The following is a 24,729-nucleotide window of genomic DNA, read 5'->3' as shown; positions in this document are numbered from 1 at the left end:
TTTATGACCAGTCCGACGATGACGAGAGAAGAGCAATAGCCTTTTAAAATATTACCAAAGTCTATTTGCAAAGCCAACCCGCCTGCCAAGCGTGGCAACTACTGGCAAAACCACCCCAAGGGAGAGGCGTATGTCCAGCAGTGGACAGTTAAAGCCTGATGTGATGAGTATTGGACATCAGCGAACTGTCTTATGGTCAAGTCGGTTATTCGTTTGTTTACATTTTCATTTAGTTCTATTGAAATAAACTACACACACACACACACAATTTTATTATATAATATATACTGTAATTTACCTAACTACAAATGAGAGATCTATCTACTTATGTGAATATAACAAAGCGAAATTGGAGGGAAAGGGATTGTTAGTAATGGAGACTGAGAATTCCATTGCTAGCAATATACCCAACCAGGTCGACCTCCTCGCGGTACCCCCTAGAAACTATCATGGTTAATTCCTGATGAATTCATCATGATGGGCCAACTGGCCTGTTTTCATTCTCATCTATTGTTGAATTTGTTACCATGGATTAATTGGCCTACCTTTATCCTCATCTATCATCCCTCACTGGTGCCCCGCCAGCGTATACCGATAGCGCAGACGGGGTACCTATTCCTTTAAAAATCTGTTTTTTGAAGAATTCCAAGCTGCATCGAGCTCTTTCCATGTTATTGTATTTCACTAAATAAACTATTATTGTATGGAACAGGTAATAGGATGGGTGAGTAGATAGTTGAGCAGAACTGGGGTCCCGGCGGCCACTTCCAGCTGCATGCCCTCGTCTAGCGGCTCCTCAGCCTCCTCCGAGGATACCGACATCTTCTCCTTACCTTCGATGAGCAGATCGGTGGATGTATTGTCCCCGGGAACTGTGTCTATGAATACCTGCGGAGAAGTCATAGAGATATGGCAGCGGATCTACTGGGTACGGAGGCGTACCTTCAAACCAAAACACAGGGGGGAAAGGGATTGTTAGTAATGGAGACTGGGAATCCCATTGCTAGCAATATACCCAACCAGGTCGAGCTCCTCGCGGTTCCCCCTGGAAACTATCATGGTTAATTCCTGATGAATTCATCATGATGGGCCAACTGGCCTGTTTTCATTCTCATCTATCGCCCTTCACTGGTGCTCCGCCAGCGTATCCCGTTACTTTATATACCGGAGACTTTATACAAAAGTCATTTGCTTGGGTACCTCTGTCCCATTCGTGTTTCAACCGTAAAGCAGTTGTGTTTGCATGGCTGTATTTTGGTTTGAAGGGTGCGATATGGCGTGAATTTACAGGGTACTGAGGAATAACACCTGAATCCTCAGAAATAGCAACGCAGGGGGGGGGGGGGGGTGTCATGGGCGAAATAGTATACTCTGTTATGTCCATGATACTGCTCATGTGTATAGGCGACGGTTACCACTTCCCATCAGGTGAGCCGTCAGCTTGTTTGCCATTCTAAGTTGTATAAAAAAAAATACATAAAAAACCACGGGTGGCCTATTCTATGCCGGGACCACACGGCATATAATAATTAAATTTAATAAATACAACAAATAAACGTAATATTGATTGTAACTAATTATGAATTGAGAATGATTTAAGACATAGCTAAAACTGACATTGCTGTAATTTTTTTATTAAACTATTTATTAATTAATTTTACAATATGAATATAAATAATTATAAACTAGAGAATATATTAAATAACTATATAATACTAATAACAATTACGATATGAATAGATACACACCAATACTTAAATAATGAATAATAATAATACAGAAAATACGTCCCTATCATGATACAATATCAATGACTGGATAATACTGTAACAGATCCTTAGACTATTTCTAAAGTGAAAGAAGTGTTGTCCTCCTCTCTCGTGCTCGCTGTGCCCAACAGGGTCCATAATTGAAATGTTATCTACTAATTATATTATGGAATGCAATAAGAAATAAATAAATAATTTCATGATAGGTTTACCTCGTCATCGTCGTCTTCCTCGTGGTACTGCTCGACGGGCTGTGCCGCCGGCTGTGCGACGTACCGCGGTGAGACATCGCTTTCGTCAGAGGTGTACCCTTCGCTCTCGTCGCAGTCGAAGTAACGGCTCTGAAAGTATCATTTAAATATATATGTATTACCCAGAGGGAGACTTTGTACAAAAGTCGTTTGCTTGGACACCTCTGTCTCATTCGTGTTTCTACCGTGAAGCAGTTGTGTTTGCATGGCTGTATTTTGGTTTGAAGGGTGCGATATGGCGTGAATTTACAGGGTACTGAGGAATAACACCTGAATCCTCAGAAATAGCAACGCAGGGGGGGGGGGTGTCATGGGCGAAATAGTATACTCTGTTATCTGTGTAAATGGTACTGCTTCTGTCTGGCGACGGTTACCACTTTCCATCAGGTGGGCCGTCAGCTTGTTTGCCATTCTAAATTGTATAAAAAAAAATATTAAGAGAGACGCTGCTGTTCATTCCTCGATCATTAAGCTCCCATAGACGGCTTTTACGACTCATAGCGTGATGAAAAGTATACTATAACCTGCCCGGGAGTATGAAGAATAATTGTACCAAGTTTCGTTAAAATTTTGCAAATATATTTCATGTACAGAATTGACCTCTCTACAGATTTATTATAAGTATAGGATTGTACATAAATATGTATTTATTATTATTATTATAGCTTTTTTTAGTTTTATCCACTTCAGTGGTCCCCAAGGGTAAAAGCCTCCTCCATCTTTTTCCACTTCTCCTTATCTATAGCAGTACTTGTCCAGTTTTTTCCTGCTGTCTTTATTATGTCATCTGCCCATCTCTTTCTTTGCCTTCCGACATTTCTTTTTACTGCTGGACCTCGCCATTTTGTTGTTTGGGGAGTCCACCTTTTATCTTTGTACCTCACTATATAACCTGTCCATCTCCACTTCTGTTACATACTATACTGAAGAGCATCTGTTATTTTGGTTTTCCTCCTAATATCTATGTAATATATATGTATTACATTGTTATAATTTATATTAAATGTACACGTATGTATGTATGTATGTACAACAAGATTTTTCATTATCATTAAAGTATGTTGATTAAATATATTTAATTTAACAATATAAATATTACGAATAGGCGGAAATATCGAGAATATAAGACAATTGTTAAACAGCCATATCTAACTCAAAGGGCAGTGAACACGTGGCACACAACGTGGCATTGAGGTCGCACAAGACTATGTAACGAGGTTACCAGAATCAAGCACAGCGACGTCATATTTCTAATCATAATCAAGAATTTTTTATACATATAACAGTTAATTTAACTTGAAAAACTAAACTATTAAACCGACTTTTTTTTTATTTCTATGCGACCAATCCGAAGTCTTAAATTATATATGTAGATAGAGTGTCGAGCCTCAAAAAACGGGTCGACTTTTTGTCAGGTAATTTGAAAATTTGCTGACAAAAAGTTGACATGTTTTTGAGATTATTACATAAAAATATAATTACAGTAAATACTTTTATTACACGCTGGATGGCCATCACCATGGCCATATGGCCATTAGGGATAGCTTCCTATCTTTGTGTGGCATAAAATAGGCCACCCGCATATAGAAAGCTATCCCGTGGGTGTCGAAAGAGGCGACTAAAGGTACTTAATGGTCGAGCGACGGGCAGAAGCCTCCCTTTTGAAATATTACTAAAAACCTAACTGCGGTTGCCAACCCGCCTGCTAAGCGTGGCAACTACTGTTCAGGAGTGAAAAATTTACAGCTTATATGATACGGTATGGTATATGAACTTTACAATTACTCAAAATTTCCAAAAAAATGCCCAAATTTATTCAAACTCAATTCATACTTTTCCAAAAATCTCCAAGAGCTTCATTGGGTGATCCAATCCTACACAGTAAGCCTGTGTGTTGTAGAACTGCTTTAACTTTTAACCATCTGACGTTTCTCCCAACACTAAATCACCAAGTGTACAAAAAAATCTCCAAAATTTCACTAAGTACATTTTTACCCAAGCTTGCGAAATAGATACCCAGTCTGGCAACATTACAGGGACACGAGTTCGTTATATATCCTATTACATTTGTTTACAGTATAATCTATATCAATAAAACATAATGGAAAATGTAAACAAACAGACAAAGGGCGCGACAGAACTGTTTGCTGACCTCTAATAGTAATACAAATAAAATATAGATTAATTAAATTTAATGTTCCAATTTATTAAAAATTTCATTTAGAGAATATTTCTGAAATAATTTAAATTCAACGTAGTTGTTTTTAAGTTTTATTTTTTTTTTTTTTTTAGTACGTTTGTTCCGTTTGGAACAGGCTAAGGTCGGAGACCATGCTGCCTAGTCTTCAAAAAGATAATTTGTCTGGAATTTTATTTTTCTAATATCGCTTCAATTATTGTCATAATCTTCAATATTTCATTTGTCAAATCCGGTAAGTACATTTTCATAAATATCTTTTCTTGAGTTTTCTTAAACCAGTGGATTTATCAAATTAAAAATAAATAATTATAAAAAATCATTGTCTTGCAATTCAATAAAAGTATTCTTATAGCTCCTTGAATGTGGTAGTAATATAAGTGAAAATAGCTTTGAAACAAGAAGGAAATCTTAAGAGAATCGGGATTGAGTGCGGGATATTTTCGGGTTTTTTGAAGATAATCCTAAGTTCGTCAAACATAATGTGTCTTTGAATGACAAATTCAGAGCAATCAAAAAAAAGGTGATGTAGAGATTGGGCTGTATTTGAGTTACACCATGTGCATGATGGGGAAGCAATCATGCCCATTCGGTGCAGGTGTTCGTTGAAATGTCCGTGGCCGATTCGTAATCTACAAATATTGGTGTAAAATTTTCTGTTTGTGTCCTTTCCTTTGCAGAACCACGGTTTTCCAATACGCCAATTAATTTTGCGGTACCATTTGCCTTTAGTCTGTAATATTTGAGTCCAATGCTCCTCCCATTTAGTTGTAACGATTTTATGTATTCCAATACTACAATCTGAGTAACAAAGGGATAAATCTTGAACACGAGCAGCACTTGAATTAATAATTTTAGCCAAAGTGTCTACTTGTTCATTCCCAAACACTCCAATATGTGAAGGGGTCCAGATGAAGATAATATCTTTTCCATATATAGTACAGAGATGATAATATTTATTACGAATTTCTTGAATTAAGTAGTTTGATGATGAAATGAATGTGTTATTTTTTAATGCCATAAGAACACTCATACTATCTGTAATTATAATCCATTTCGAATATAGTACCTGTTTTTCTATGTATTCTAATGCTAAAAATATAGCTTTTGCTTCTGCTGTGTAAATACTAGCCAAAGTTGAAATTTTATAACCGTGACCAAATCTATTTGACAAATCGTAAAAAGCCACTGAAGTGCTAAGTGCATTTTTGGAACCATCTGTATATATCTGCCTGTAGTCAATAAATTCTGATAAAGTCTCATACATATCGTGCTTTTCTTTTATGTCTTTACGTATAACAATTTTGATCTTACAGAACTTACTCTCATAAAGGCCATTATAACAAGGAAGTATCTTACTACTATAGATGTTATATTCATCTCGTAAATTCAAATCATTGACAATAGTTTTATTCAAAAACATAGAAATGGGGCAATTTAATAATTTGAGTATGAGTGGGTTATTGGAAACTGAAAAAACTTTGAAGAGAAATTTGAGTTTTAGATATTTGAAACGAAGAAGGATAGGAGGCAAATTACATTCTACTTGCATTGAGATAATTGGAGAAGTATACATAGCACCTAAAATAAGTCTTAAATTCATATTTTGAATTTTTTCGAGTTTTTCTACTAATTTATGTTCTGAGGCATAACAAAAGAAAGCGTAATCAAAATTACTTCTAACAAGAGATTTGTAAAGTAAAAGGATAATTTTAGGATCAGCTCCCCAGTTACGACCAATTACAGATCTTATTATATTAGTGGCTCTTAAAGCACGATCTACTAAGCAATCAACGTATAGATCCCATTTTAAATTTTGATGAAAAATTACCCCCAGAAATTTAACGCTACAGTCTGTTGGAAGAGTTTGATTATTATATATAATATTCATTAATGGAACATATTTATGAACTTGATGAAAAACAACTACTTTACTTTTGGTTAAACTAATATCGAGGGAAAGAAGAGAAAAATATTTCTCAAGTCTTTTTAATGACTCATTTAACACTAATTGCATATCAATAATATTCTTTCCTTTTATATAAATTAATAAATCATCGGCAAATTGCAAGTTGTTCACACTGTTTCCTAAAATTGAATTAAGTTTATAGATATATAAAATATATAGTAGCGGGCTTAGAATACCACCTTGACATACTCCTTTAGAGCTTAACCTAGGTCCTATTAATTTACTATTTACTTTAACATACACTTCTCTATTACTAAGAAAATTATAAATCCATTCGATAAGTTTCATTGGAAGAAATGAGGATAAAATCGAAGATAGAACTGTTAAATTTACATTGTTAAAAGCTCCTACGACATCTAAAAAAACAGATAGAACATATTCATCGTTATTCAAAGCAGTACTAAGGTCGACATAGAAGTTCGCTAAACTTTCGCGCGCTGAATATCCACGGCGAAAACCAAATTGATTCGATGGTAATATACTATTACTTTCAATAAAGAACTCTAAACGCTGTTTAATTAATTGTTCGAATAATTTGCCTGCACAGGACGTCAATGTTATAGGTCTATAGGAGTCGAAATTTGTAGGATCTTTACCGGGTTTAATTACTGGAATCAAACAATCCATTTTCCATTCTGGTGGGATAATACAGTCCTTCCATAAATCGTTAAAAATTTGTAAGAGTTTAGTAAGGTTTATTTTATTCAGCAATCGAAACATATTGTATGTTAAGCGATCAAGGCCACTAGCTGTATCTTTTCTAGATTTTACTGCACTGGATATTTCATCAATTGAGAATGGGTCAGTGAGAAATTTTGGGCATGAATTAACAGAATTAAACTGTTTGTCATCAAAAGGTGAGTGTACAAAATCAGGAGTATATTTGCGTAAAAAATCATTGACCCATGATATATCTTTAAAATGATTTTGACGATGTTTTGAATTTAGTTTTCTCATATTTTGCCAAACAGTGGAAATTGGTGTTAATCTATTAAATTTGGAACAAAATTCCTGCCACCCCTGTTGTCTTACTTGCTTAATTACTAACTTTTTAACAGCTTGAACTCTTTTAAAATTTATGTAATTATCGAGAGTTGGATTTTGTTTAAACCTAAGGTAAGCCGCTTTACTATCATTGACAGCTGTCGCACACCTGTTATTCCACCAAGGTACTGCAATATGTTTGTGCCTCTTTGAAGTATTTGCACCGCTATTTGATAAGTTCCTACGTGGAACGGAACGTTCCACAGCTGTCAAAATAATTTTACAGAATCTATTGTAATTGTTTAAGGGTTCATTGACATCATACTCGAAATCCAAAAGTAATCGATTAACAGTTTCAGAATAAAGATCCCAATTAACGAGACGTAGGTTTATACGATTTAACAAAAGTTTATTAACTTCATCTATAGGAGCATGTTGTTCACCTGACGGAGTTGATGAAGAGTTCTTTGTGTTTATTTTAGTAAAAGTCGGCAGGTGATAACTTCCTAACGGATCATCATGAACCGACCACTCGCATTTTAATGATATGGATGGGGATACCATAGTTAAATCAAGGCCATTGGGTCTCCAAATATGAGAGCCAACAGTAGTAACTTGCTTATCATTTAATAGTACCAAATTACATTCATCTAAACAATCAAGAATGTCTTTACCTCTTGTATTAGTGGAGGTACAACCCCACATAGTATGATGTGCATTTAAATCTCCAGATATGATAGTGGGTTTAGGAAGAGACTCCAAAAAGAACTTAAATTTGGCTTTAGTAAAACTAGGTGTACTATTGGTAGGACAGTAAATACTGGCAACTGAATACCAAGAATTATTAACTTCAATACTAATAGCTATAGTTTGCAAAGAATTGTCGAAAAAAGAGTGAAGTTTTTTATATCTAATACTATTATGTATAATAATCGCTACTCCATTGTGGTTATTACCACAATCATTTCGTTCTATACAATAATCTTTAATTTTTAATTTGTAATGTGGTTTAAGCCAAGTTTCTGAGATGAGAGCAATGTGAATATGATGTTCATTTAAAAATTGTGTAAAAATATGTCGATTGCTCAGTAGGCTCTGAGCGTTCCACTGTATGATAGTTAATTGGTCTCGATTGAATTTTGTGAAATAGGTCTATTACCAAAAGTATCATATAACACATTCAAAACACTTTTAGTGTTAATAGATGTGTTCTTTGTGTTATGTAGTGAAATAAGTTTGATTATGCTTTCTATTAAAAGTGATAAACTCTTGTTATCAGAATTTAGAATTGAAATTAGGTCTACATTTTTTTTAGGTTTGTTACCCAGTTTAGGAAATATTTCAGTGCTAAGTATATCTCCAAAAGAAGCAGGTCTGAATTTAGATCTATTTTCAGCAATTTTCTTTTGTTTAACAGGGCATTGCGGTGATACACTTGTGTGATTTCCATTGCAGTGTACACAAATAGCGTTTTCCATTCCAGTTGTACAAGTTTTATAATTATGCTCACCTTTGCAGATGCTGCAACGCTCAGAATTCTTACAGAATTTAGCTAAATGTCCATACCTCAAGCACCGGTAGCATTGTTTAACTGGTGGTATATATGGAGTGACATTGTGGCGCCAACCTCCAATATCCAGATATTCAGGTAATACAGATGCAGCAAAAGTAATTGTCACGGTTAGAGTTGGCTGTAACACATATCCATGAGTCAAGGTATTTTTTCTTAAAATTCTTTTAATAGCAATAATTTTCTTAGAACTCGATATCATAGTATATATTTTTTTATTTGATATATTTGTAGGTACATTTCTAATAACGCCTGTAACTTCTGTTGAAGAAGCAGGAATACTGGCCTTAAAATGGTAGTCATTTAAAAAAGTTTTATTATTTAAAAAAGCATTGGCTAAGTCTGGCTTTTGAAAGTATACTCCGATTTTGAATTTATTTATAGATCTAAGATAAGTTACCCCTTTATTAAATCGTTTTAAACAGGAGGAGAGTGAGAGCAAGTCTCTGGATCCAATGGTTTTCTGACTATCTGAGGATTCTACAAAGACAACAAATTCTGTCCCAGGGGATTCCTCGGGATATCTTCTAATATAATCTGTGACGTAGTAAGGTTTATACTTATCGGCCTTATCAATTTCAGATTCTGAGTCAGTAGAAGTATCTTCCGAATATATATCCTTGTCATTACAAGGTTCATGGTCTACATCACCTGAATCGTCATCTTTTTTTTTCCTTTTTCTACAACTGCGCTTCCCCATGAATGCTAATTATATTACTGTCGCTGAATTTAGTGAGAATATAATATTTTATTCAATAATAAGAATTGATAGAGATAGTTTTAATAAATTAATAAAAAAAATTTAAAAAACCCGCTTGTTCTTATTCGAGTTTCCCGCCTTTTTTTTTCTTTTAAGTTTTATTAAAACAGATTATTATGCCTCGTAAGCGAAACTTTTTTTTAATGAGCAAAAAGAAAAGTACACCTGTGCTGTCAAATATTGACTTTTTTTTTTAAAAATACACAGATGTCAAACAGCCCACCTGATAAAAAAATGGCAACCGTCGCCTATACATTTGAACAGCACCATAGACGTTTCGGAATATACAATATACTAGAGGGAGACTTTGTACAAAAGTAGTTTGCTTGAATGCTTGAGTACCTCTGTCCCATTCGTGTTTCTACCGTGAAGCGGTTGTATTTGTATGACTGTGTTTCGGTTTAAAGAGTGGAATATAGTAGTAAATTTACAAGGTACAGAGGAATATCTTTATTATAATAACACCCGAGTCCTCAGAAATGGCAACGCATGGGTGAAACAGTATACTCTGTTATGTCCATGGTACAGCTCATGTCTATAGGTGACGGTTACCACTTTTCATCAGGTGGGCCGTCAGCTTGTTTGCCATTCTTAGTTGCATAAAAAAATACTGTAATGCTCACCCTAAATGTGTTGCCATTCCCGAGGACTACAATATTTTTTTATAAGTAAAAACTAAATAATAACTCCGCCTGCGCTATCGGTACATGCTGGCGGGGCACCAGTAAGGGGTAATAGATAGGGGTACCTCGGCTATGCCTCGGCCTACATTTGCATATTGCATGCATTGCATCCATCAATGCCTCAGTTGTTGGCCGCTGCAGTAATGTATTATTATTCTGGTGAGTTTTTTATTAGATGTCGTTTACGGTATACGCGATAAAAAGTTGCAGGTCAGTTAAGAAGTACCCATCACTCGGACTCTATTTTGATTTCTCCTCGGAGAGTATATCTGCGCTAAATATATAAATTATCTATTTAACATATTTATATTAATTATATCAGAAAAAAAATGTATATAAAATCGTAAAGGTATATTATATTATTTTACGATAGACGAAACGTAATTTTCATATAACGAAACGAAACGCAAAATTATTGATGTTATGTTGGCACGCTTGCGCAGTTGGAATTACATTCCAATCAATGCAAATTTCAATCAGAATATCACACTAAAACACTAGTGACTTGCAGATCAAAAATATTATTTTTATATATTACAAATTACTGTAATAGTATTTATAGAAAACTATAAAAATCAGTATATTAATATGTACGTATACATAGTTACATAATTTTATTTCACCATAGAATTAAAAAATAACTTGAAACGAAACAAAATAAACAGGAGTGGCAACACAACAATGTATTATCTTTTATGAATTCAGATAATCTGTCAAAAATGACGACATAATTAGCACGAAAATATCACTTTTCATCAAAACAAAGGGAACTGTCGTGATTATGAGTCGTAGCTAGTAAATTAGAAGCATAATTCCGCCATAACAAAGGTTCAAACAGTGTAAAACATTTAAACGAAATTGACAAAGCTATGTTTTAATTGCCTTAGAATCTACTTATGTGATTGTGTACATTTATTAAAAATAAAGTCGTATAGCGACCATGGCTGCTGCGTTAGCTAACGACTCGCCTAAATACAGAAACAGTTTGATATGTTGCAGTCCAAGGACAATCGAAGCTGACTCTATAACGCCATCATCATCTTCCACTTCTGGATGCGTGTCAGCGGACGAGAGTTACGACTCTAGCTTACCAAGAGCGATAGTGAATAAAAAACTAAAAATCCACGGCTCCGCGTCACGAGAGGAAGTAGAAAGAGCGATAATACAATGTAAGGAATTGGTTTTATCGAGTGCGCAGTGTTCCGACGAACGAAAATGGTTAGTGCGGTATTTAGTCGAGTTAAGATGGAGGCTGGAGGATTTGAAGGAGAACAATGGGGAGTCCAGACAACGTGTTTCGATAAAGGGACATCATTTTATAAAACAGACAACGATATCTAGCAGAAAACAGTATTGTGATCATTGCAGTGGTGTTATATGGAGCATAGTGCAAGCATCGTACGTTTGTACTGACTGTGGTTATCTGTGCCACTGTAAATGCATAGATCATGTGTGTAGAGTCTGTGCACATGTTGTAATGACCGAAAAAGGTGAGTTCGAAATGAGTATATGCCCCGAAAAAGGACTCGCCGCTCAAGATTATAAATGTGCTGAATGTGAGACAACCCTAACATTTAAGGATTTGTGGAACGAACCTCGTCTCTGTGACTACACTGGCCTATATTTCTGTGGTACATGCCATTGGAATGATATGTACGCGATCCCAGCACGAGTCGTCCACAACTGGGACTGGGAGAAGCGTTATATATCACGTATTGCATACCAGATGCTAACATTATCATGGACACGGCCTTATATTGATGTGGAACAGATAAATTCTAAATTGTTCAACTTTATAACAGAGTTACAGTGGGTTCATAAAATGAGGACGGACTTGCAATGGATGCGGCGGTACCTATGCGCTTGCACAGAAGGTACAACTCTATTGTCTCCGTTATTTGTTCAGCTCGGAGATGTCAACAACAAGTATAGCATGGCACATTTACAAGCTATTAATGATGGATCATTAGAATCTAATTTGACAGAATTAACGGAAATCTGTCGAGCCCACATAACGAAATGTGAATTGTGTTCTGGCAAAGGTTATATTTGTGAAATCTGCAGTAACAATGAAGTGATATATCCATTTGACAATGGTGCAATAATGTGTGAAAAGTGCAACTCTGTCTACCACAGAAGTTGCTGGCTACGCAAGGGACAGAACTGTTTAAAATGCATCCGTTTGGAGGAACGTAAAAAAAGTAAAACTGACGATGATGAGATAGATTCAAATGTAGAATATGACATAGATAAATTTGTTGATTAATAATTATTTTTTTATCTGTGTTTTAACCATTTTTTTTTTGTTACCTGACCTGTTAATAATAATTTCAACTAACTTCTAGTGTAAGACATTATTTTGTATAATTTATAATTCCACACTAACATTATAGTAACAATTCCTTTGAATCAAGTTACATTCTATTCGTAATTTCAAATGTTAAAATCTTACTAATTAACAAGTGACTATAATATTATTAAATACAATTCATTTTATAAAAAAAAAAAAAAATAATTTCATTCAAAATAGTTTACTTTTCATCAAACTACATGTATTATCATTCGTTGAAAAATTCCTTTGTCTCAGAATTGTATGAAGTTGTGAAAAGACATACAATATTATGTCTTATTAATTCTTTATTGACCACATTACAAAAAGACTTTCTATAAAAGTTGATTGCTTGAGTACCTCTGTCCCATTCGTGTATCAACCGTAAAGCAGTTGCATTTGCATGGCCGTGTTTCCGTTTGAAGGGTGCGATATGGCAGTGAATTTACAGAGTACAGAGAAATAACACCCGAGTCCTCAGGAATGGCAACGCATGGGTGGTGTCATGGGCGAAACAGTATACTCTGTTGTGTCCACGGTACTGCTCATGTCTATAGGCAATGGTTACCACTTTCCATCAGGTGGACCGTCAGCTTTTTTGTCATTCTAAGTTGTATAGAAAAAAAAATGTTTAGTACAAAAGGCAGCTCTACCAGCCAACAGTTTGGAATAACAGAATTGTAATTATGCAGGTACAAATATTGAAGTGTTGTTAGTATATAGTTACAGACATCCATATTTATTTACAAATTATATAATACATACAATGAAGAGCTACGACATATTATTATCATGTAAATATACTCGATTAAAAAGTTAATCTCTGTTGAAATTATTGTAAGAGCACTCTCTAAATGTTATTAGTGATAAATCCAAACGTTCAGTCGATTGAGCAATGTTTGATCTGTAATACAGTTGGACGTCACCAGACTGGTTTATGCAGTGGCGTAACAATAGGGTGGCAGGGCTGGCAAAATGCCACGGGCCCCCGACCCAAAAGGGCCCCGGCTCAAGAGGCCGCGAGCTCGGAAATATACCTGAGTATTTTATTTTACTTGAATATTATTTTTTTTACTGATAGGGCCCCATCAGTGTGAGAATTTGCCACAGGCCCCAAATGGGGGCATGGTATTGTTACGCCACTGGGCTTATGGACAGGCTGATATTTCATTTGTTTACATTTTAATTGAATTCTATTGAGACAGAGTATATATTTTTAATTGCTTTGTATCTATTGTTATTATCTATATATTAATACGTGAAGCAAAAACTTTGTAGCCCTTTTTACGAAAATTGCTCGGACGGAGGAGTATAAAATTTGGCGCGCTTATAGTTTATATACAGAATAATAATATTTTTTTTTAATTATGCATAAAAAATACATTAAAACAATAAAACATTACACACACTACCATTTATTTGACACACACACACACGCATATATACTCTTTTGTTTATTGTTAAAGTCTGTGGTCGAATTGAGAATAGATTAATATTGTTTGTCTGTTAATATTATTTGTCTATAGTCTTATTGAATGTCAAACATAACCTAAATAAATACATGTTATGGTCGAATTTCGACCACTGGCTGACCACTTGTATATGCGTAATTGCTTGGTACCTATTGTTATTATCATTGTATGCAGTTTTGAAGGTTAATAAATTTAGCTTTAAAATAACCAGGATATTACAAAAATAAATGAGGAAATAAATACCAAAAGAGAACTATGTTGTTATGTACTCTATATATACGTTATAATAAGATACCGAAGAATATTTTGGATCTGCTTTTTAATAAGTTTAAAATTGTTATAAAAAAAAACCATTTATTGAAAAAAGCCTATTACACGCTAAACGATTACTTGAATGACAAACGTGCATGGTGTTAGTCGATCATGCGCGGGCTTTTAACGACTATTGTAATTTTAGAGATAGTACATTTAAATAAATACACACATAATGTTAACAGTGATTTAAAAGAGTAACTGTTGAGTTTCTCGCGGGCTCTTCACAACAGATAACAACATTCCGAAGCCTGCATTCATAAAAAAATGACGATTTAAAAGTGCTTGTAAACAAGTCTATTTAAATAAAGACGATCTGAATTTTCACTACAAGAATTGTCTACAAAAATACCTCTGTCCCATTCGTGTTTCAACCGTGAAGCAGTTGTGTTTGCATGGCTGTGTTTCGGTTTCAAGGGTGGGATATGGCGTGAATTTACTGGGTACAGAGGAATAACACCTGAGTCCTCAGGAATGGCAACGCATGGGGGGTATCATGGGCGAAACAGTATACTCTGTTATGTGCATGGTACTGCTCATGTGTATAGGCGATGGTTACCACTTTCCATCAGATGGGCCGTCAGCTTGTATGCTGCTTTTGCTTTATTAAGTACACTGTAGTCTGTGGTTTAACTTTTTTTTAAGATTCTCAATTCGGTTGTGTTTTTTTGTTATGTTTGTCACCTCATAACTCCGTCAGTTGTAAACCGATTTTGGAATTTTTTTTTTAATAGTTATACTTACAGATTGATCCCATAGAAATTATATCAAAATCGATTATGTATTTTTTAGTTTTAAGATCAAATTATCGATCTTTTTTGGGACAATTTTTTTTTTATTTATGGTTAATTGTTTTGTAAAAAAAACTATTATTAAGTATATCATAGATGGTGCTTATTTAACAATAAAAGAATAAATAAATAATACAAAAGAATTGTGTTATGGTGTTATTATGGTATCCTATATTATCTTTTTAATATATACAAATCGTATAGTTCCGACATGAAATGGACTATCCCTTCCTTTCCTGTGGGTGTCGTAAGAGGCGACTAAGGGACGGTGAGGGATGGACAGCAGCGTCCCTCGCAAGGTATCACTAAAACTTAACTGCAGTTGCCAACCCGCTTGCCAAGTGTGGTAACTACTGGCAAAACCTCCCTATAGGGGGAGACTTTTTTTTATACAACTTAGAGTGGCAAACAAGCTGACGGCCCACCTGATGGAAAGTGGTAACCGTCGCCTATAGACATGAGCAGTACCATGCACATAACAGAGTACATATACTGTTTCGCCCATGATACCCCCCATGCGTTGCCATTCCTGAGGACTCAGGTGTTATTCCTCTGTACCCAGTAAATTCACGCCATATCCCACCCTTTAAACCGAAACACAGCCATGCAAACACAACTGCTTCACGGTTGAAACACGAATGGGACAGAGGTACCCAAGCGATCGACTTTTGTACAAAGTCTCCCTCTGGTAACGTCAGACCTATGCTCATTAGTGGACCATTAACGTTGATGATAGAAAAATAATTCTAGGGGATCAGTGGATGAAGGTGGCTCATGTTCGTTCCTTATGGCACGCTATGGGGGAGAGGGGCACTATGTTCAGCATTGGACACAATAGCGGATATAAGGATGATACAAAAGTCGATTGCTTGGGTACCTCTGTTCCATTCGTGTTTCAACCGTGAAGCAGTTGTGTTTGTATGGCTGTGTTTCGGTTTGATGGGTGGGATATGGCGTGAATTTACAGGGTACAGAGGAATAACACCTGAGTCCTCAGGAATGCAACGCATGGGGGTATCATGGGCGAAACAGTATACTCTGTTATGTTCATGGTACTGCTCGTGTCTATAGGCGACGGTTACCACTTTCCATCAGGTAGGCCGTCAGCTTGTTTGCCATTCTAAGTTGTATAAAAAAAAAAATTAATACTCGCCCACTATGTATTTTTTATTATAACAGATTGTGAATTGTCAATCTTTGTTGGATGCCCACGATACAGGCTCGCCCACTGTGGGGCCCATCGTATTCTTGTGTTTGTAACTTTGTGTTTTTGTATTGTATTATAAAATCTTTATTGTACATAATTCAAATTAAGCACTGATAAATGATTTAATATACAATGACGGACTTATCGCGTAAAGGGATCTCTTACAGTCGACCTTTGAGAAGCTGAAAGAAAACTGTAGAATGTATAAGGGTAATAACGGTACAATTAAAGATAAACTAAATAATAGCCAGTAAACAATGAATATATAATACAATAAAAACAGCTCTATATATCTACATATGTAAATAATAAAGGTACATGAATAATAATATAATATTAATACATAAATAAATAAAAACTTACACACATAAATACATAACAAATACATATATTTGTTTTTGTCAAATATTAAATTTCTAATTCTATTAAATTGATTGCATTTTTTTTAAATATAAACGTACATGTATATAAAATTTTACAGTGATCGGTTAAGTCGTTAAGGCGCTATAAGGTGACAAATAAATAATCATTTTCATATTATACTGGTAAAGCCCACTGACCTGACATTCGAGACACCTGCAGGACTCCCTGTAGGAACAGTTCGCGAGTACATTCTCCAAACGTTGTAGGTATTGTATTTGTTCCGTGTCCATCCTCCGTTTGCGGCGAGCAAGCGATGCCAGGAATGACAGTGGCGAAATCCGCCGGCGGGTCTTCGATTTTGGCGTGACACTGTTGACAGGGGGAGAGGGGTTAGTAATGGCGACTAGCAATCCCATGGATGATAATGGCATGATAAACCCCGCCTGTGCTATCGGTATACGCTGGCGGAACACCAGTGAGGGATGATAGGTGAAGATGAAGCAGGTCAGTTAGCCCATCGTGGAAAATCACTAATGAATCAATCACGATGGTTTCCAGGGGGAACCGCGAGGAGGTCGACCTGATAGGGTAAATTGCTAGTAATAGGATTACTAATCCCCATTTCTAACAATCCTTTTACACTATAGCAGTCTCATTGCTAGCCATACACCCTGCCAGGTTAACCTCCACGCGGTTCCCCAACTATCGTGGATAATCTTGTTGAATTGGGGGGAAAGGGATTGTTAGTAATGGAGACTGAGAATCTTATTGCTAGCAATATACCCAACCAGGTCGACCTCCTCGCGGTTCTCCCTGGAAACTATCATGGTTAATTCCTGATGAATTCATCATGATGATGGATGCATCAAATTAACTGGCCTGTTTTCATTCTCATCTATCACCCTTCACTGGTGCTCCGTCAGCGTATCCCGTTAGCGCAGGCAGGGTTACCATACCATTTTCACCCATCAAAAAAAAATCTTATTGAATTGGTCACGATAGGCCGATTGACCTGAAGATCTACCATGAAATGAAATTCCGAAATTTCGGACTCAATTTCGTATTTTCGTTCATACCAAAATCGGCCCAGTAAAAAATGAAGCTTAACATTTCTTTCGTCATAAATCCTACTATAAAAGTCCAATGGCACGATATGTTAACATCTTTAATATTTTTAAACGGTATGTATTATGTAACTTTATCATTACAAACAAGTTATGTTTCATTCGGCCCCGAAATTTCGGAAAACATTTAATGGTAGCCCATCTGGTTTCATCTTCACCTATCATCCCTCACTGGTGCCCAGCCAACGGATACCGATAGCGCAGGCGGGGTTACCAGCCCATTTTTATACTATTCTAGAAATAATCTTCTCAAACTAAGCGTGGTTTAAAAACAAAACTGATCCGTTTTAACAGCATTACTTCATTCACAAAGAAGAATACCTATTAGGAGTACAAATAAGTTTCCGCCGTTTTATTGTGGATGGCGCGGCACGGAGTTTCGGTTAGCTTTCGCAGATGATAACCGGCTTAAAAAATAGTTTCGACATTCAAGACCAACATAACCTATTAATATTATTGATTTGATATTGGTAAAATATAATTTTTATAACTTGAAAATGTCAAAATTTGAGCCAAATAAGCGTCATTTGCGGGAAATATTAATTTACTTCTTTAATTTAAAGAAATCTGCTGCTAAGGCGCATCAATTGCTCGTAGAAGCATATGGTGAGGGTGCTTTGAGTGAGAGAACGTGTCGAGAGTGGTTTCAAAAGTTTAAAAACGGTGATTTCGACGTAGAAGACAAAGATCGCAGTGGAAGGCCAAAAATTTACGAGGATGCAGAATTGGAGGAATTATTGGAGGAGGATTCATCTCAAACACAAAAAGAACTTGCTCTAACATTAGAAGTCACTCAGCAAGCAGTCTCACATCGTTTAAAATCATTAGGAATGATTCATAAACAAGGAAATTGGGTTCCGTACGAATTAAAGCCGAGAGATATTGAACGCCGATTATGCTTAAGTGAAATGCTGCTAGCTAGACATAAAAAAAAGGGTTTTTTACATCGTATCGTAACTGGTGATGAGAAGTGGATACATTATGACAATCCAAAAAGAAAAAAATCATGGGGATTACCTGGCCACGCGTCAACATCAACAGCAAAACCGAATATTCACGGAAAAAAACTTATGCTGTGTATTTGGTGGGATCAGCTAGGTGTAGTGTATTATGAGTTGCTTAATCCGAGCGAAACAATTACTGGAGCCCTCTATCGAACACAATTGATGAGATTGAGCCGAGCTCTGAAAGAAAAACGCCCTCAATACTATTCTAGACACGAAAAAATTATTCTTCTGCATGACAATGCTCGTCCACATGTTGCGGCTCCCGTAAAAAAGTACTTGGAAACACTTGATTGGGAAGTGTTACCCCACCCGCCGTATTCACCAGACATTGCACCGTCCGATTATCACCTGTTTCGGTCCATGGCACATGCTCTGACGACGCAGCGGTTTACATCTTATGAGGATACCAAAAATTGGGTTGATTCGTGGATAGCCTCAAAAGACAAGGAGTTCTTCAGACGTGGAATTCGAATGCTGCCTGAGAGATGGGAAAAAGTGGTTGCAAGTGATGGGCAATATTTTATATAAATCTATATTACCGTTCTTCTATAATAAATATTTAATTTGTGTTAAAAAACGGCGGAAACTTATTTGTACTCCTAATATATAAGTAAAGCTTCTTAAATATTTCACTGAACTAAGTGTTATCTTGCGGAAGTCCATATCACTGGTTATTTGTTTAGAATTATTTTGTTTAATTCCGCCACTATTAGTATGTGTGCGACTGCCAACACTCGAAGAGTGCCCACCATTATTACTACCAGAAGTTCCACAACCTTCCATATTAGCCATCAATCTCAGACTGCCATTTTGTCCACGCACGTTTTGCGACACATTTCTCTAAACGAGACATGTCGGGACAAATTTTTAGGTCGCCATGTAACGTGACCATATTATAATTATAATAGAATTAAACAAAATAATCAGGGCCGTGCCTGACGGGCGTTCATTGCGTGCACCGCACGCAGGCGGCCGAAATTAAGAGGCGGCCAAATCGTTACAAGTTGTTTACTGGGCAAAAATACAATCGGTTTGTTTTCATTAAGATACGAAGTAAAAACAGTTTCTCTAATCTAATCTATCTAAAAAGAGTTTCTCAGAAATAAGAAATGTATAAAAACTGATTAGGTCGTTGTAGTATTTATATACCTAGTCATGCAGCGAATCCGTATCGCGGCCATACAGACTGGCACGCAGGCGGCCATATACCCAGGCACGGCCCTGAAAATAATGCTAAAGTCCCATCTTTTACTTTCGCATTTTGGGTATTAAACAGTTCACAGCCTCAAAAACACATACTTGTCTCCAACCGAATTGAGCAACGCAGGTCGCATGTCTGCATCCCTCTCGCACAGTGCCGTCTCGCTCGGACGCCTTCTGGTCCGTCTCTTCACTCCATTGCCAATGTCCAGTTTCTCATCTGATAAAAATCCATCAGGTTATGAATAAGTCTAAGCTAATTCTATTGAAACAAAGTTGTTATAGTAGATACCTATCAAGTATTACGACACACCCTCAACGGCGATCGGATCCGACCACCTAGCATGACGCAAGAAGGTGCCTACCGAGAAAGACACCTGCCTCGAGTCAGTATTTCAATTCCCGCAGCAAAAATACCCATTTCCTTTATGTTTGATTCGATATAACTTCACTTACGGATCACACATCGATCTGAAGGCACTTATTATTGTAATAATTAATTTTAGAATTAAATTGAGTTATATTTATAAAATTGGTTTTTTTTTTGGATCTTCCGCCAGCAACTTCAATAACTAAAAAATAAATATATATTTAGTGCTTAATTTCACCAAAGGGACATTTTATACAAACGTCGTTTGCTTGGGCACCTCTGTTCCATTCCTGTTTCTACCGTGAAGCAGTTGTGTTTGCATGGCTGTGTTTCGGTTTGAAGGGTGGGATACGGCAGTGAATTTACAGGGTACAGAGGAATAACACCTGAGTCCTCAGGAATGGCAACGTATGGGGGGTATTTTTTTTTTCTGGCTCATCAAGGACTTTGGTCATTACACTCATCTGACAGTGCTAAAATTGGGCCAGCTTGGCGGACTAGCTTACGATGAGCCGCCGACCTTTCATGCGCGAAACAGTATACTCTGTTATGTCCATGATACTGCTCGTGTCTATAGGCGACGGTTACTACTTCACCATCAGGTGGGCCAGCTTGTTTGCTATTCTAAGTTCTAAGTTGCATAAAAAATACACTACAAAAAACATTTACTAATAAACAAAGATTCCTGAGTCCTCAGGAATGGCAATGCATGGGGGATATCATGAGCGAAACAGTATACTCTGTTATGTCCATGGTACTGCTCAAGTCTATAGGCGACGGTTACCACTTTCCATCAGGTGGGCCGTCAGCTCGTTTGCCATTCTAAGTTGTATAAAAAAAAAAAGATTAAAAAGAAGACATTAAAATGGTGTCACTCAGCTATATGCCATGTTCTTTTGAACATTACGCTGGTTTTCATTGGCACCAAATCGTTTGAATTTGGTCCTAATCTTGCTTAGTTCTTTTTGTATTCGTCACGATGGGCCAACTGACCTACTTCCATCCTCACCTATCATCCCTCACTGATGCCGCGGCAGTGTATACCGATAGCGCAGGCGGGGTTACCACACCATTGTCAATAAGGTTCCGTCGCAACATGCACATCCTATCCTGGTTGTACAAGTTTTTGTTTGACCATTCGGCCCCAGATTACCTCCGAGAGAGATTGTCCTTTAGAATCCCTGACCTGTCTAAAATATCATTACACTATAGGGGGGAAAGGTTAGAAGATTATTAGTAATGGAGACTAAGAATCCCATTGCTAACAATATATCCAACTGGGGGGAAAGGGATTGTTAGTAATGGAGACTGAGAATCCCATTGCTTGCAATATACCCAACCAGGTCGACCTCCTCGCAGTTCCTCCTGGAAACTATCATGGTTAATTCATCATGATGAATTCATTCTCATCTATCACATCACTCTTCACTGATGCTCCACCAGCGCATCCCGTTAGCGCAGACGGGGCTACCATTCCATTTTCACACATAAAAAAAACAATATATCCAACCAGGTCGACTGTTTTATCATGGTTAATTCATTCATCATGATGGGCTATTTTTTCATTTTATTTCATTTTCCCATACAAAAAAAATCACTACAGTGTAAGTGAATGTAAAAAAGCATATATAAATAAATAAATAAATTTTCAAACTTGCCTGTCGCATCAGTTTGCTCGCAGTAACTCCAGTTGCCCCTGTCCGCCGAGTAGCCGTTGTTCTCCCTCTCTGTCTGCTCCGACCACGTCTGCACTGACGGGTTCTGGTATATAGTTTCCGTGGACGCGTTCCCATTCTCAACGTCGCACGCACGGGACTCCGGCTGCTGGAGGACCTGATGATGGGAATTCCTTTTTTATGTATGATAATTGAATGGAATATTGATAATGGACTCGTAACACGGTCTTAGACTTTTTGCCATTTATTTTTAATGGATGATAATGGAATGGTAACCCCGCCCGCGCTATCGGTATACACTGGCGGGCACCAGTGAGAGATGATAGGTGAGCAGGTCAGTTGGCCCACCGTGACGAATCCAACAATAAATCAATCATGATGGTTTCCAGAGGGAACCACGAGAAGGTCGACCTGATATAGTATATTGTTAGCAATCCCTATTACTAACAATCCCTTCTCCCCCCTTCCCCTTATTGCCATTTACTGCCGACATAGAATTAGTCTTTTCATTTCCCATGGGTATAAGGGGTCGTAAGAAGCGTATAAGGGAGTTTAATGGGGTGGGGGGAAGGGCTTGTTACTAATGGGGACTAAGGGTTTCATTGCTAGTAATATATCCAACCAGGTCGACCTCCACATGGTCTCCCCTGGATACCTTCGTGCTGAGCTCCAAGTGTATTTTCATCACGATGGGCTAACTGACCTTTTTTAACGTCTGGAAAATGCTTTATGCCTAGGCTAACTGACCTCCCTTTTCATTCTCACCTATCATCCCTCATTGGTGCCCCGCCGGTGTATACCGATAGCGCAGGCGGGGTTACCATTCCATTATCTCCCATTACAAACAAAAATGGAATTTAATCTTAAAACATCACCAAAACCTAACTACGTTTGCCAACCCATTCGCCAAGCGTGGCAACTATTGGCAACATCCCCTTATTGTGGAAGCTTATGCCCAGCAGTGGACGGTTAACGGTTAATATAAAAATATAATAATACTTTATAATCCAATTTTTTTACCTGGTAATGAGCACGAGTGCCTAGAAAAAAGACCGCCCCAGAGCCACCTGTAGTCATTGTCTGCAAAATAAATTTAATAAATCAATAAATGAAATCTTTTTATTAATGCTCTGTTAATTTATATAAATTTATTAGATTTATGATTAATAAAACATTAATATTATAAATTTTTTTATAAAATATTTTTTTATACAACTTATAATGGCAAAAAAGCTGACGGTCCACCTGATGAAAAGTAGCAATTATCACCTATAGACATGAGCAGTAGGACATAACAGAGTATACTGTTTCGCCCATGATCCCCCCCATGCGTCGCCATTCCTGAGGACTCCGGTGTTATTCCTCTGTACTCTGTAAATTCACGCCATATCCCACCCTTCAAACCGAAACACAGCCATGCAAACACAACTGCTTTACGGTTGAAACACGAATGGGACAGAGATACCCAAGCAAACGACTTTTGTATTAAGTCTCCCTCTGGTATAAAATATGTAAACAATGAATCAGCAATACAACATTTTGTTGTAATTATAAAAAATTGAGACTGTGACCAGCAGCGTCCCTCTTAAAACAACTCTAAAACCTAACTGCGGTTGCCAATCCGCCTGCCAAGCGTGGCAGCTACTGGCAAAACTCCTCCTTAGGGTAGGTTTATGTTCAGCAGTGGACCATTAAGGGCTGATATGACGACGATGATGAAGACATCAAAAAAAATCTTTTATCTGTTAGATTGGTCCTGTACATTTTTTTTTAAAGATTCAGTGGGGGAAAGGGATTGTTATTAATGGAGACTGAAAATCCCATTGCTAACAATATCACCATACCAGGGCGACCTCCTGATTCCTGATGAATTCATCATGATGGGCTAACTGGCCTGTTTTCATTCTCATCTATCACCATTCACTGGTTCCCCGCCAGAGTACACCGATAGCGCAGGCGGGTTTGCTATTCCATTTTCACCCATCAAAAAAAGCTGACAGAGTTATGAGGTAACAAACAAAAAATACAATTAAATTGAGAACCTCTTTCATTTTGAAGTCGGTTGAAAAAGGGACCAACTCAAACTTTAACCGTATCAATTGAAAAAAGGATCAACAAAATAAATATGCCTAGTAAATACATAATAATAAAATAATGCAGTAAAATTGTGAACATTCAATAATGAAGAATTTTGAAGTTTGATGATAATTTGAAAATGCTAAATTTATCGTAATCACAAAATGCAATTTAAAATAGAACATAGGCATTTTTTTCTTTATTATTAATGCAAAAGAAAAAAAACATTTCCGGTAGGTTTACATATTAACACGTTATTATTTTTTGGATTAATTTTGTTCACTTAAATTATCAAATTGAGGTCGTGAAAAATGTTTACCTTTAAAAATAATGAAGCTACTCGAATAGAACTATTTTTTAGATTATCATAAAGATTAAATAGTAATTATTTAGATCCAAGGACTTGTCAAAATTTGACGGTAGTCGGGCATGCGCAGTGCATTTTTTAGAGTTGTCAGGTATGGTGGAGAACTCCCTATTTTAGGGTAATTTTTATTTGTTTTCGTTAATAATAATAATTTTAACGAATATGTTTTATTTTTTCTTCTTTCATGACGAATAAATTTAGCGGAATATTTTGATCATAGTTTTTAATAAATAATGTAAATTATTTAGTTGA

General features: G+C 36.6%; 2 protein-coding genes and 1 long non-coding RNA gene across 3 annotated transcripts; 2 read left to right on the top strand and 1 right to left on the bottom strand.

Moving 5' to 3' along the window:
* Positions 1-201: 201 nt before the first annotated feature.
* Positions 202-24,522, bottom strand: LOC128202087 (uncharacterized). The gene is made up of 7 exons (XM_052901114.1): positions 24,430-24,522; positions 23,055-23,114; positions 22,017-22,191; positions 20,088-20,208; positions 16,855-17,026; positions 1,982-2,110; positions 202-888 (listed from the first exon to the last, which is right to left on the bottom strand). The coding sequence occupies exons 2-7, from the start codon at positions 23,109-23,111 to the stop codon at positions 697-699; spliced, it is 846 nt and encodes a 281-aa protein (XP_052757074.1). The 5' UTR covers positions 23,112-23,114; positions 24,430-24,522; the 3' UTR covers positions 202-696.
* Positions 6,543-9,550, top strand: LOC128202090 (uncharacterized). The gene is made up of 2 exons (XR_008253604.1): positions 6,543-7,553; positions 8,689-9,550. It is a non-coding gene; the product is annotated as an uncharacterized LOC128202090 (long non-coding RNA).
* Positions 10,884-12,475, top strand: LOC113515250 (differentially expressed in FDCP 8 homolog). The gene has a single exon (XM_026899405.3). It carries the CDS (start codon positions 11,124-11,126, stop codon positions 12,447-12,449), a length of 1,326 nt encoding a protein of 441 aa, XP_026755206.1. The 5' UTR covers positions 10,884-11,123; the 3' UTR covers positions 12,450-12,475.
* Positions 24,523-24,729: the final 207 nt, after the last annotated feature.

This window comes from Galleria mellonella, unplaced genomic scaffold, assembly GCF_026898425.1.
Source record: "Galleria mellonella isolate WM207_F2 unplaced genomic scaffold, CSIRO_AGI_GalMel_v1 utg746, whole genome shotgun sequence".
Classification (NCBI taxonomy): domain Eukaryota; kingdom Metazoa; phylum Arthropoda; class Insecta; order Lepidoptera; family Pyralidae; genus Galleria; species Galleria mellonella.
The sequence above is the reverse complement of the archived record's forward strand: the minus strand, read 5'-3'. Positions and strand labels throughout refer to the sequence as shown.